This window comes from Fusarium vanettenii (assembly GCF_000151355.1).
Source record: "Fusarium vanettenii 77-13-4 chromosome 3 genomic scaffold NECHAsca_2_chr3_3_0, whole genome shotgun sequence".
Classification (NCBI taxonomy): Eukaryota; Fungi; Ascomycota; class Sordariomycetes; order Hypocreales; family Nectriaceae; genus Fusarium; species Fusarium vanettenii.
Window position 1 is genome coordinate 472,583 of NW_003315880.1, and position 13,315 is coordinate 485,897.

The 13,315-nt window shown below is 52.8% G+C and overlaps 4 protein-coding genes across 4 annotated transcripts; 1 reads left to right on the forward strand and 3 right to left on the reverse strand.

Moving 5' to 3' along the window:
* Window positions 1-4,330: 4,330 nt before the first annotated feature.
* On the reverse strand, window positions 4,331-5,251 carry NECHADRAFT_6276 (uncharacterized protein; the record flags this gene model as incomplete). Its single annotated transcript, XM_003052886.1, has 4 exons — window positions 4,331-4,351; window positions 4,410-4,955; window positions 5,013-5,045; window positions 5,102-5,251. Coding segments are annotated over 4 exons (750 nt in total), but the record flags the coding sequence as incomplete, so codon positions are not given.
* Window positions 5,252-5,877: 626 nt separating this feature from the next.
* On the reverse strand, window positions 5,878-7,167 carry NECHADRAFT_77450 (uncharacterized protein; the record flags this gene model as incomplete). Its single annotated transcript, XM_003052887.1, has 1 exon — window positions 5,878-7,167. One exon carries the CDS (start codon window positions 7,165-7,167, stop codon window positions 5,878-5,880), a length of 1,290 nt encoding a protein of 429 aa, XP_003052933.1.
* Window positions 7,168-7,652: 485 nt separating this feature from the next.
* Window positions 7,653-11,399, forward strand: NECHADRAFT_77451 (uncharacterized protein; the record flags this gene model as incomplete). Its single annotated transcript, XM_003052415.1, has 7 exons — window positions 7,653-7,696; window positions 7,768-8,273; window positions 8,329-9,638; window positions 9,722-9,769; window positions 9,814-10,087; window positions 10,155-10,534; window positions 10,689-11,399. The coding sequence occupies 7 exons, from the start codon at window positions 7,653-7,655 to the stop codon at window positions 11,397-11,399; spliced, it is 3,273 nt and encodes a 1,090-aa protein (XP_003052461.1).
* An 836-nt stretch (window positions 11,400-12,235) lies between these two features.
* On the reverse strand, window positions 12,236-13,072 carry NECHADRAFT_77452 (uncharacterized protein; the record flags this gene model as incomplete). Its single annotated transcript, XM_003052888.1, has 1 exon — window positions 12,236-13,072. One exon carries the CDS (start codon window positions 13,070-13,072, stop codon window positions 12,236-12,238), a length of 837 nt encoding a protein of 278 aa, XP_003052934.1.
* Between the last annotated feature and the right edge of the window lie 243 nt (window positions 13,073-13,315).

The following is a 13,315-nucleotide window of genomic DNA, read 5'->3' on the forward strand; positions in this document are numbered from 1 at the left end:
TGTTGAGATGTGGCTGACTCAGGGTAGGCCACCTGTGAGCCAAGCGACCAGCCCGCTTTGAACCCAGGGTCTACCTGAGTTGAAGGGCTTACCCAGTGTAGAACCCAGTGTAAAACCCAGTGTAAAACCCAGTGTAAAACCTAGCGTAAAACCTAGTGTAAAACGCAGGGTAAAACATAAGGTAGAACGGGGGTGAGCCCAGGGCGGCGCCGCCCTCAAACGGGCTGGCGTCCAGCCTTCACCATGCCGACCCGGCCGACAGAAAGCCCTGTTAGATGGCTGATATTTCACAATCTGAATCCAAGTAAAAAGATGTGTGTGCAATCGAAGTTGATTTTCTTGAGCCCAAGAACTGGATCCCTGTTTTACTCTAGTACACAGGCAATAAACCGATCTTGCCCTTAGACCCCCAGGGGTGCACCCGCTCCCAGTTTCTTATGATACTGAGGAGTATTAACTTTAGTCAGGCATAGCAAACAGAAAGTCACAGGAGGAGGCATGAGCAAGTCAAAGTTGCGGCATAATGTGTCTTGTGCACCCAGCAGCACAAGGTTGATATCAATTATCACACTGCCAATTAAACCTCCACAACTACCCACGAAACCATACAAAACAAAAAGGGCCCATACATGAAAAGGAACTAGCTCGTGTAGAGTATTAAAATGATAAGAAGAACAAAACAGAATTAGGCTTGTACATGGCAAAAAGGCATTGGCTCGCGCCAAATGGCACAACTACAGGGTGAAGAAAACGGAACTGGGCTCGTAACATGGTTTGCCATTGATCATTCGAATGGTAAGGGAAGACAAAAGAGAACAGGAAAAAACAGAACTAGCATGTGATCTAAAAGACGACAGCTCTCACTAGCCATCTTTGAACATGATTGTGTGAAACAAAAGACAGGGGGGGAGAGGGGGAGACTGGTGCTCTAGGTTGAGGCTGAGGCTGATGGGGCTGCTGCACCCTCACGGGCTCGGTCGAGCGATGCCTTGACATAAGGCTGCCTCAGGAGGCCGCTGCGCTTCCGTGCCAGGTGGTCGTCCTGGAAGTAAGGGAGGTCCTGTCACTTGTTAGAATGAAAGCAAAAGATAAGTTGTAGCCAAGTACTTACAATGACCCATTCTGGCTTGATTGCCGTGACAGTCTGCAGGCGCTGCTGCCACCCAGGGTGGACGAACTTGTCAAAGACCACCCACTCAGCCTTGCTGCCGACCAAGACGCTGTCGATGTCCAAGGCCGCCTGGTGGTTGCGGTGCACAGTGCGGTAGAGGTCATCGTCATTGTCCACGGCGGGCCCCTTGCCCTTGCTGCCTGGGTCTCGGATGGCAACATTGCAAAACAGGCTGCGAGCCAGTGCCTTGCAGATCTTGGTCTCGTAGTTCTCATCCCGATAGTCCATGACGGTAACTGGACCAAGGCGCGGCTGGACATTCTCAATCAGCTGGGCGCGGAGACGAAGTGCGTCCTCGAGGACACGGCGGTTGAGGAAGAAGTGTCGACACCAATCGTCCGCATCTCCATCCTTCTTTGCCTCGACAAAGGCGTGGAGAGCGTTGAGCTGGGTGTTGTGTTCCGACATGGGACAGTCAAACTGTCGGTGAGCTTCATCGGCCACAGCCGCAAACGCATGGGGCCGCAAGAAGATTGAGTGTTGCGACTGGACGGTCGAGAGAGCAGCAATGGCGACGATCTCACCCAGGCAGCCAAGGCCTCTCGCCTCAACCATGGCATTGTGCCAGAGAGGATCGACGGGGAGCTTTGCAGCCTCGCGGCCACTGGCGGTGATCTTGCCAGCGTCATCAATGTAGCCCCTGTGACTGTCAGTAGTTAATCATGAGGAGGGACAGGCAAAGTAGCATACATGTCGAACAGCTCTTCGAGGCCATGGTAGTAGACCTCGCTGTGAGGTCGGTCGATGAAGTCGAACAGCCCAACTTCATGGATCCCGATGGACTTGAGCAACAGGATCTCAGGGGTCAGACGCCGGGACACCATCTCTGGTGGGTTCGAAGCCAGGAAGATCTCATCGAGTGTCTCCTCGGTATAGAGACGGAAGCAAAGGCCGGGCTTGGTTCGACCGGCTCGGCCAGTTCGCTGCGCAGCGGAGGCCTTGGAGATGGTGGCGGTCTGGGGGGTGTTGAGACTCGCACGAGGGTTGAAGCCTGCTTGCTTCACTAGACCCGCATCTGAGTTTGAACGTTAGCTGACTTTTCCCTTTGGCATGAAGGTTAGATGCTGTTACTTACCCACGACGTAGACGATCCCCTCGATCGTCACACTGATTTCGGCGATGTTGGTCGCCACGATACACTTACGGCAGCCAGACTTGGTCCTCGCAACAGCACGAGACTCTCTCTCTGGCACCATACCAGAGTAGAGGGCAAACGTCTCCAGGCCATTGGTAGAGGCTCTCACCTCAGAACAAAAATACTCAATCTCGTTGATGGAGGGGAGGAAAACGAGAATGTCACCGGGACCCATGTTCTCATGGATGTGCTTCACTGTTCGCAAAGCAGTCACACCGTAGTGTGGAGTGGCCTCCGAGAGGTAGCGAATGTCGACGGGAAAGTTGCGGCCGGGGACTTGGAGCAACTTGGCACCACCGAAGTAGGCCTGGAACTTGGCGGCATCGAGGGTCGCCGACATGATGATGACCTTGAGGTCATTCCGAACCTTCAGGGCCTGCTTGAGAAGGGCCATGAGGAGGTCGGTGGCAATGGTTCTCTCGTGGGCTTCGTCGATGATGATGGTGCACTGTTTCCAGTGTCAGAAATGTACACAGCAAACACAAATGAAGACTTACACATCCAGGGAAGTTGCGCTTGTCTCGCGTCATGGCAAGCAGCATGCCATCCGTCATGTAGGCAAGACGGTTCTTGATGTTCATCCGCTCATCGAAGCGGATGCGGTAACCAACCTCCTCGCCGAGGGGTACGGCCATCTCCTCGGCGACGCGCTTTGCCACCGACGAGGCGGCCATTCTCCGCGGGTGGGTGCAGACAACCTTCATCCCGCTCTCCCACTCGTCGAAGAGGACGAACTGGGGGATTTGGGTCGACTTGCCCGACCCCGTCTCGCCGACGACAACCAAAACCTAGATATCACTGTATAAGCCTGGGACTAACGTTGGGATGGGGCAATATATGTATCACTTACTTGTTCCTCTTGGTAGAGGTTGAGAAACTCTTGCCGCTTCTTGGAAACAGGCAGCTCTCGCCGCGCTCGTAGCATCGCGAAGTACGGCGCCCCGCGGCGCTTACCCTCACGCATGGGATGGTCGACACGATCCTCCAGCGCCATGGCCTGGGCGGCCGTTGTCATGTTACGCTCAAGCTGATTCATGATGTGATTGCAGATGGTGCTTGATCGTGATTGTGTGACAATTACGGTGATTGTTGTTGTTTTTCTCGGATCAGCTCTGGCGAAGATCTGTGGGTGAAATAGGGCTGTCAACCTGTCACTGCTTGACAGTGCCAGAGCTGCATAAGTTCCCCCTCACATCCTGCCCTCATTGGAGGAAAACATACGAGATTTCTGAGAGTATCTTCTTCAGTGTGAATAAATTGGAGTCTCGCATATTGCGAGAACGACTGAGCTGGTCGGATTGCGTAGTCGGGGTGCACGGAAAGGGGGGGAGCCCCTGCGGGTAAAGAGAGGCCCACGCCGGAGAACCAGTTGTCCAAGGTAAGGAATTATGTATCTGATCTATCAATGTCATAAGTACACATATAATCCAGGTACATCTTAAACGATAACCGTGAGCTGCTCGGGTCTACTCTGCCTGACTTCGCTATCAATCAGGGCCGTTGCCATCTCCCGGTCTCCCACCACCATAGATATCTGCAACCCATCTATAGATGCGTTAATCCTCGGTCAGTAGAGGCGGCACAAACTCTTCCAAATAATCCCAAGCAGTCATTTTCCAGCACAAATGCCTTGCCTTGCAGCACGTAAGGACCAGTAAAAGGCGCCTAGGGCATAAGGACATCCTATATGACGAGCCCACCGACAACCTGGCCAAAGCCGGCAGCGTACTAGGGACGACCTAAACTCGTGTGGGCACCCCTTTGATCAAGGTTCATCACGTTTGGGTGACACGAGACCCCATACTGTCTAGGGTGGGCTCCGGCGTGACTGACCTGGATGTAGGCTGAGCAAGAACAGGACTATTAGCCCGAAGTAAGTAAGCATCGATATTCGCTGGCTTCAGGGCGACAGGAGAGTGAACCCCATTCACCACAACGGAGCCATTGACATCAACTCCATTAGCCCCTTTTCCTTTACGGAGACCTCTGGGCAGACCTTGCTCAAAGCCTTGCTGGAGAGCGATCTGTTCGATGGACTTGAAGTACTGTAAAATCGTTTTAGGGACTTGCAAATTATGCGTCGAGGGTTGATGGCAGACTCACTTTAACAGTCTTGACTTGCAACTCGAGTGTTGCATCTTCATCGGCCACAATCATCGAGTGTCGGTGAAGTTGAAGACTTGACAGCGTCCACATGTGATTGACTCCTCCCTCGATGCATTTCTGGAGCGCGACGGCCTTGCGCGCGCCAAGAGCTAGCGTGACCACCTCTCGGGCATCCAGGACAGTTTGAACACCAACCGTGAGCGCCATTCGAGGAACTTGGTTCACATCGTTGTCGAAAAAGCGAGAGTTTGCAAGGATCGTATCGTACGCCAGCGTTTTCACTCTAGTTTGGCTTCCAAGACTGGATCCGGGTTCATTAAAAGCGATGTGGCCATCCTCACCGATACCAGCGAGGAATAGATCAATGCCTCCCGCTTCTTGGATAGCATCCTCGAACCTGGAACATTCGGCCTCGAGATCAGGGGCATTTCCATCGAGTATATGTACGTTCTCAGGGCGGACGTTGACGTGAGAGAAGAAGTGAGTCCACATGAAGGAATGGTATGTTTGTGGGTGGTCTCGTGGTATGCCGACGTACTCGTCCTAAGCATCGGAGCTCAGCTTCGTCTTTCCGAAGCGTGGATGTGAACCGTTTCTTACCATGTTGAAGGTGACCACATTCTCAAATGAAACCTGCCAACGTCTCAGCTAGCCCTCTACCAGATAAGAGCTGTGCTATGTCCACTCACCTCACCGGCCTTGTAGCTCGCGGCAAGAAGCCTGTAGACTTCGGTAGGGCTGCCACCGGTCGGCAAGCCTAGAACAAATGGACGTTCGGGTGTTGGATCATATTCTTTGATGCGTTGGAGTATGTAGCCGGCCACATATTCGGCCGCCTCCGTGCTGGTATCGCGAACAATGAGTCTCATGTTTTCTGTCTGGGTTGCGTTGAGGGCATCTCCAGACCGCCGGGCGGCGCGGCGGCTTTAATATCACACAGCATTCTGAGGCAATCTTTTGGCTATCGTAGAGGACGAAGCACCTCGCTTTGCTGTAAAATGGTTGTGCCTACCCGGAAAGGAGCGCAAGCCGGAGTGTGACAATCCATCCGATGCTCCGGCGGCTTATCCGACGACCCGACTCCACATGTCGGGTTCCAACGAAGAGGACTTGGCAATTCGGATGCAACATCAAAGGCTAAAGGAAACAAGGTATAGACAAAAAGATGCTGGTTAGATTAGTGAGATGGTAGTCCCTGAGGTATTCATTCATTCAACTGGATACAGATACATGAAAGTCAAAGTATATTCTAATATATGCAGCCTATGTACGCGAATTGAAACGGGCCTCACCCTCATTGCAATATCTCGCACCCTCTTGCAGATAAGTCGCGAGCCATCTTCACCAAGCGATGGACATCACATTGAACAACATGGGGCTAGTCTATCACCATCCGTTGAACCCATGGCGTCCACTTTCTGTGCAAAGTCTTTCTCCTCTCCAGGTCAAATCTCCCCAGGCGCCCTTAATTCGGCCATGGCACATTTCGGCCCAGGCTCTTGGCAACCCAGTAGCCCATAGCCCGTCGAGCCGGGTTGTTGGTGGCCCAATGTCTGCTGGGATGAACACGATTCGCGAAATGGAGCCAAAAGGTACCAGAGGGACGATCAATGGCGAGGGTGGTTCCAGTGAAGCCCGCATGGCTAGCGGTCTTCATGCTCTGCATGCTTCCCTGCGTATATGTCTGGTTGAGCGCGAAGCCAGCGCCGTAGTTGTTACCCGGGAATTGGGCGTTGAAGTCGGTAAAGATGAGATCCACGGCCTTCTTGGACAGAACTCGGTGACCGTTGTAGACCCCATTGTTCAGGATCATCTGGCAGAAGATGGCAACGTCGCCCACCGTCGAAAAAACACCCGCGTGGCCCGAGACGCCACCGAGCGCCCAGGTATTCTCATCATGAACGGTGCCGCGGACGGGCTGCGGGCGCTTGGGCTCCTCCGGACCCTGGGCCTCGATCTCAAATTCGGTTGGGGCAGTACGGTTATGGAAGGGGTTGAGAGGGCCCTCAAGGTTACCGCGGTTGAAGAAGGTTGACCTCATGCCTAGAGGGATTGTGTAAGAGTAGATGAGTAGCTCGTGGTTCAGACCAGTAACTCGCTCCAAGAGGTATCGCAGTGTCATGAAGCCGATGTCGGAGTAAAGGAACTTGGTGCGACGCGGTTCCTGAGGAGGCAGAGTGAGCAGTGTGTGAACTCGCTGGTCGATTGACGAGTAGTATGACTTCCAGAGATCAGGAACCGGGAGGGGCATCAAGCCGCTGGTGTGGGTGAGCAGGTCGATTACCTTGATGTTGCCCTTTCCGTTGGCTGCAAACTCGGGGAGATAGGTAGAGACATTCTCCTCGAGCTTGACGCGGCCAGCATCAACCTCTCGAAGCACGGCGACTGCGGTGAACAGCTTCGAGATGCTGGCAAGGTCGTAGACGGTGTCTAGTGCGGCATCCTCCTGGTCTGCGGGGTCGAGAAGCGTGCCATTGGCGTCGGCATAGAGATTTCTCTTGCCCGTGGCAAAGGCACTCACAATGACTCCGTGACGAGCCACGATGTTTGCTGATCCGGGCTCAATCGCTCGGACCTCGTTGTGGGATGCGTCTCCGTAGTTCCTTGGCTTGCTGTACTCGGTGATGTTCTGAACCATGTCCTTTAGCGGCTTCGCCAGCATGCCGACTGATGAAGGTTGGCCATGTCTAAGCACAAAGTTGGCCGAGGTCAGGCTAGGGGCCACGACGGCCAAGAGAGCAGCATGGAACTTCATGAGGTCAGATTGATGGACAGCAGTGTCTCGAATTTGAAAGGCAAGAAGATCAACGTTGAAACGATAATCCTGAAGATTGGGACAGAGCCAAGATGGGAGACTTGATCAATGATATAATATCTCTTCACGTCGCTCCCCTACCTATCGACGTGCTATCCAAGCTGTCGGGTAACCCGCTATCTCGAGGTTACCCCAGATTCCCCACGTTCTTGATGCATTTGATAGCCAGGAACGTTTCCACTCCATGTTGAAGGTCACGAACACCCCAGTTTCAATTCCATTACGAGTCATGGCCAGTTCATTTTACTAGGGTTGATGATAACGCCGGGAAGTTGGCCGGGGGCACTCTTATCCTTGGTCGGCTTATCGAGGATTCGGAGCGGAAAAGCCGAGCGACCGGAAGAGGAACTAAGAAGAGTATAACCCCGTCGGAACCCGCATCTTCGGGTTTCCCGCTCTCCTCCAGCCTTGACGCATGAGACATGATGCGCCGAACATTTCTGAGGACTCCGCAGGCATGCGATGCATGGTATGTCCCACTCGAGTTCTTGAGGCCCTTGGCTGTCATTTTTGTTAATCCATATCCTAATTGGTATGCAGTCGCCGTCGCAAGTCCAAGTGTGATGGCATCCGACCTCGATGCAAGCGATGCGCATCCAGAGGCATTACCTGCGTCTGGTCCACTCCAGACGCTTCTCAGGAACCCCGAGCAGCACCCCAGACACCCCGTTCCGTCACTCAAGAGCCCCAAGAAGCCATATCAGAGCCTCAAGTAACTGTCCGCACGCCCCAGACAGTAGCACGAGTGCCCATCATCGATGCAGAGCCTCTCGACATCACGGCCAATGGCCTCAAGGCATGCCTGAGTCTCTTTTTTGATAGACACTTTGCTAGTGACTTTTGCTCTTTTGATCACCGACCGGATTTTGAGCAAAAATGCATGCAGCATCCTCTTCTTTCGGCCACAGTCGTGGCTCTCTGCGGCCGTTACCTCGAACCTCAGGATGCACTCTCCTTGTTCCAGCTTCCGACTGGCGCTGCCGTCTCCAAGAACTATCTTCATCAAGCCCGGTTCCTGGCAAAGATGTCGTCGGATCAGCCGACCGGTAAGCACTCCTCACCAGGCCAGCAAGCCGACAGTTAACTCAATACTACCTACAGTCTCTAACATTCAGGGTAACCTCTTGCTTGCCCAAGCCGAACTCCTCTCCAATTCTGGATCCCGGCATTGGCTCTTTGCTGGAACAGCTATCCGGATGGCTGAGATCATGCGCCTCAACAAGGACTTTCACAAGAAGCACAGTCTCAAAGAGCAGGAAGTGCGTCGACGCACCCTCTGGGCTTGTCTCATATTCGATAGAGCGTTGTCCTATTTCCTCGCCAAACATCGCACCATTGACCTTGAGAATGTCGGCATACCCGTACCTAGCAATGACGCATCGTTGGTCTATCATGAAGAGACTAGAGGTGTCACTCTTGGCGATCTCTCAACTTATCGTCGTCCATCCGACCTAGGCCTGAGCCCGTATCTTATCAAGACGGTTTGCCTGTGGAGTGACATGGCCGACTTTGCTGTGTACTCGCGGAGGAACCTTGACAAGTTTGCACCCACGGATCCCCGAAGCATTCTCGCCGTTCGGTACCATGCTCTCCAGAATTGGAGCGAGTCACTGCATCCTAGCCTCTGCTGGAGCACAGCGAATTTTCACGATCAGTGTACTCTTGGTGCGGGAACAACCTTTGTTGCCATGCACTTTTTGCTCCGCAGTGCTGCCTGTGTTGCCCATCAATGTTATCTGCCTCATCTAGCCATGTTCACACAGCTCTGTGACCTCGTCGATGGCGCTGGATGGTCCTACCTACACAGAGAGCAGTCACTTCTGGATGTCTGTGTCTCGAATGCCCTGAAAATCGGTGAAATGCTTTCCTACCTAGCGGACCAAGAACAAGGAGGCATGTTCGGTCACTCTTCACTACAGACCATCTGGGTCGCATCCTCACTGCTCATTGCTGCCAATACTTTTCTCTGGCTTGAGTACGCCCAGGATGAATCCTATTCGGGTGAAGACATCCAGCAGAAAGCCAAGACCTACTTCCAACTGGCTGAGCAGCTCATATCCTCGTGGGTATCCGAGTGGAAGGCCGCCAAACAATGGCTGATGGCCTTCAATGTGATGAAGACCCTGTACAAGGCTGGCTACCGGGGTGAGATCCACGAAGACATGCTCAGCCCAGGATCGTCCCATTCTGATGATGATTCCGCCGATGACTTCCGGCCTCAGCCTGGAGACGGGTACCCGTCACTCATCTCCCTTCCACACCTGCAGGCTTCTATCAAATTTGCCACAGGTGATACTTCGGCCAAGCTAATCGATATGCAATCTATCTGGCTGCAACTCTCTAATGGCTGGCCCTATGGGTTTAGTGCGCCAGCGTGTTTATTAACATCAGCTGGTGCTAGTGACGCGCAGGTTAGCTACGAGATACTAGATAACTAGCTCAATGGAATACATAACTTGCTACGAGGAAGCTTGGAGATACTGAGCCTTGACAGCGGGCAAAGCGTGTCGCCGAAGATATGGCCGCACCTCTCGGCGACGAGGTCGGTTACTGCATCCGCTGATGTAGTAAGCGTCATCTATTTAGAAAGTCAGTTACTCGCGATCATCTAGTGTCACCATGACCAGCAGAGGCCAAGAGAGTGGGGAGGATGAGGAGGATATCGCCTACCTATTTACCTGCTCTGTGATACCTTTCGGCAAATCTCTTTTATGCCCACCGCGCATCGGCCGTGCTTCCTCTGGCGCGATTATTACAAATCCGATCGTTGTTCTGGATGATGATGATATACCTATCTTTATTTCTGACGACGAAGATGCTGGAGGCATCAACAACGGCAAGGGCAAGGCAAGAGCTGTTGGTCCATGGGCCGCCCATTCCGTCTCACCTCAAATCTTTGCTAATGATGATCCTAATCACTGTCAAAGTTCATGCTCCGCACACGTTTAGGCCACACGGAAGTCCATGGCTTTGCCCCCTTCTTCCTCCTCAACAATGCGGACTTGCAGACACTTCTCAGAAGGGTGATGAGGGCAGCCAGTCTCGGGCAGAGGCTTTGCCTGTCCGCGAGAAGGATTTCGGTGGCAAGAGTGATAGCGACGACCTTCCTTCCGTGGGTCAACTCAGACTCAGGAACAGGAAGAAGCGGGCAAGAGCTCAATCCCCAACTACCTATGGATTCCCCGGGCCCCTCGACCAGAAGACGCCATGGTACCGTTCACACCGCAGCATCCTCATCCTCAACGTCGGCACTAGGACCAGCCCTAGAATCAGGGTCATCGACGAGTTCATCGCGCCCGGCGCCAAAGTGGCCATTTGCTTGTCGGGACGACAAATTTCTCTCCCAGCTAAGAAAGGTTTACGAGGAGGACCCAGATTCCTTCTACAACACCATCAACCGACACTACCTCGACTATGAGGACTTGAAAAAGCAGTATCGGTTCAACGACTACGCAGAGTAGATCACCACCAAGTTTGAGGAGACTCAATGTTTCACTGGCATCTTCCATGCCATCCCTAATGCATCCCTCACATTGTGCATCCAGGCGGCGACGCCTGCCAAGCGACACGACAGAGAGAAGATTTGGTATATGACATATACCCTCTCTCTCAACGCCTTCCGCACCAATAATCGGCCACACAGAAAGACTTTGTTGGTCACCGAGAGGCAAACCCTGGCCGAATTTCAAGATTCCCTCACCGGGTACACGGCGACGAGCCACATCTGCAACTGGGCGCTTTGCATCAACCCATTACACGTCGCCTCTGAGCAAAAGTCCGCCAATCGAGAACGGAACAAGTGTTTTCAGCGTGCCAAAGAGAACGCCAACAAGGGCCAGCCTGTCGCGAGACACTGCAATATGCACACCCCTCCCTGCCTCCTGCAAAACGCAGCCACGCCTCTCGCATCGAAGGTGCTGGCGGAGTACGAAACGCTCGGCAACACGATTCCTCAGGAGCTCCCCGCCCAAACAAGATCGGCTGAAGGCCCAGGTGCATTTGTCGATAAGCCCACCATATTCAAATGGAATGGAGACATACGTAAGGTAGAGCGCGAGGTCGCACTACCTCGAGTTGAGGATGAAGTCCAGCAAGGCAAGCCCCAGGAGCTTGAGTGCAGTTCTTCGGGATTTGGCCGCCTTGTTCACCAGTTTATGACATCCATGGATTGAGCAACCGAAACTATTTTTTTATCCGGTATTTTCCTCTTTTCAACAACGGCAAGCAGAACCCTCAACCTCAAGCAGTATGAGCAGCCATTTTTTTTTTCGCAACATTTTCATCCCATGAGCGCAAGTCGGAGGTTACGCAGTGTGAGCTGGGTACTTGTTTCTTTCTTTGTGGGTAAAATAACTTTCATGTACCTATGTATGCATCGTTGAGGCGATGGCATCCGTGCCGCTATAGAACCATGTGCCTTTATTATCACTTTCTGCTTCATCGTTGCGACCGTGCTTTTGCTGTAATCCGTTGTGAAGTATCACATGTGGGCTACTATCCCAGGTGCTCCCCCAATCACCTCATGCCCGAGGGTGTCAAAGGAGCATTCGAAGCCACATCGCGAACTGTCATTCCATTGATATACCATTTGATCCCCTATTCCTTCACCATCTACCCATAGTGTTGGTGTTGGTATCGCCGAGGAGGAGTGTGCGGTTGTATCTAGTGACGAAAGAATGAATTAGAAGGTCGATCGATCAAGACTTGAGGTTCGAAGGCAACCTACCATGGATAATGGCAAAGTAGATCTGCCACTGGGCCAATGTTATTACCGAAGTTCCTGTAATCATCCTCGCTATAGAGAACATGCATGTCAGCGGTTTGATCAAAGCCTAGATCTGGGCTTGGTGTTCTCGCCTACCAAAGTGAATCTCAGAAATATTCGCACTTCTAAGGCGGCTTTTCCACTAACGCATTCCATGACTCTGGTCGCTATGAAAATTAAGTAGATAGATCAAAGTATGAAAGTGTGCGGTGTGGTGCTGTGACTTACCATTGGACGACAGTATTAATGGCGAGTTTCGTCAGTGGGCATCTTGATCTCCTCCTCTGAAGGAGGCATTTCATCAGTCAAGACAAAGGCAACTCGCGACCAATGCGAAATCCAGTCACGAGCCAGAAGAAGCTTTTGGATACCGCCGGGTATGAAGCGGTCGACATCATCGACGCGTGCCTTGTACGCAGGACCATGCTTAGCCCACCTCGCGATGCGTCGCTGAGCCACCGAAACCACCAAGTCGAGGTTATACTTGGTGATTCGTTTGAGCTCGGCGCGGTCGTAGTTGGCGATGGCCTGTCTGCGAGCTTCGGCTCGGGTCAATCCAAGGAAGTTGATGTACTGCGAGTCGATGGTGCACCCTCGGCGGTCCGTCCAGATCCATCGCCACCCACCCTCGTCCGGAATCAAGTCCAGACCGAGGAAAGCAGGCTGTCCAGCCATGCGCTCGGGCGTCTGCGGGAAATACTTGTTGATGGGGTGGTTAATGCGCAGTATTCCGACTTGGGCGCTTGACTCGATCATTCTGAGGGGGGCCAGCATATGATGACTCTTTGGCTTCTCTCCAGAGTACCACTTGCTGAATATGGCGTCGAAGAATTCTTTGTACAGCTCGCTTCTGCGAGCTTGGTCGGGCATGTGCTTGGTCATGGACATGAACTGTGCGAGAAGGTCCATCAAGTTAACCTTCTCAGCTCTAGTCAGGTCCTTTCCCTTGAACATGGAGGTATTCTCGGGGCGCAATTCCTGGGTATCGGGGTCATCCATTGCCATCTCCGCCAAAAGCTGATGCAGTCGCTGACGGTCGGCGTCTAGCATCCCGGCGGGATACGGGGTTTCCTCAAACATGGCGGCGTTAGGGAAAAGCGCAGAAGCACCTATATAGTTAGCCCTGCTTGAAAGTATGGGCACTTGCGTATAAGAAGTTGGAATATATATACCAAGGTTGGGGTGATAGTAGCGTGATGGTAACGAGGTTGGCGCTGGCGTGGGTGATGTTTAAGAAGGGAGAAATTTTAGAGAAGCCTCGAGATTTATTGAGCTTCTGCCCTAATTCCATCAGCTTCGTGGATGTTCTGTGCTTGCGCGTTT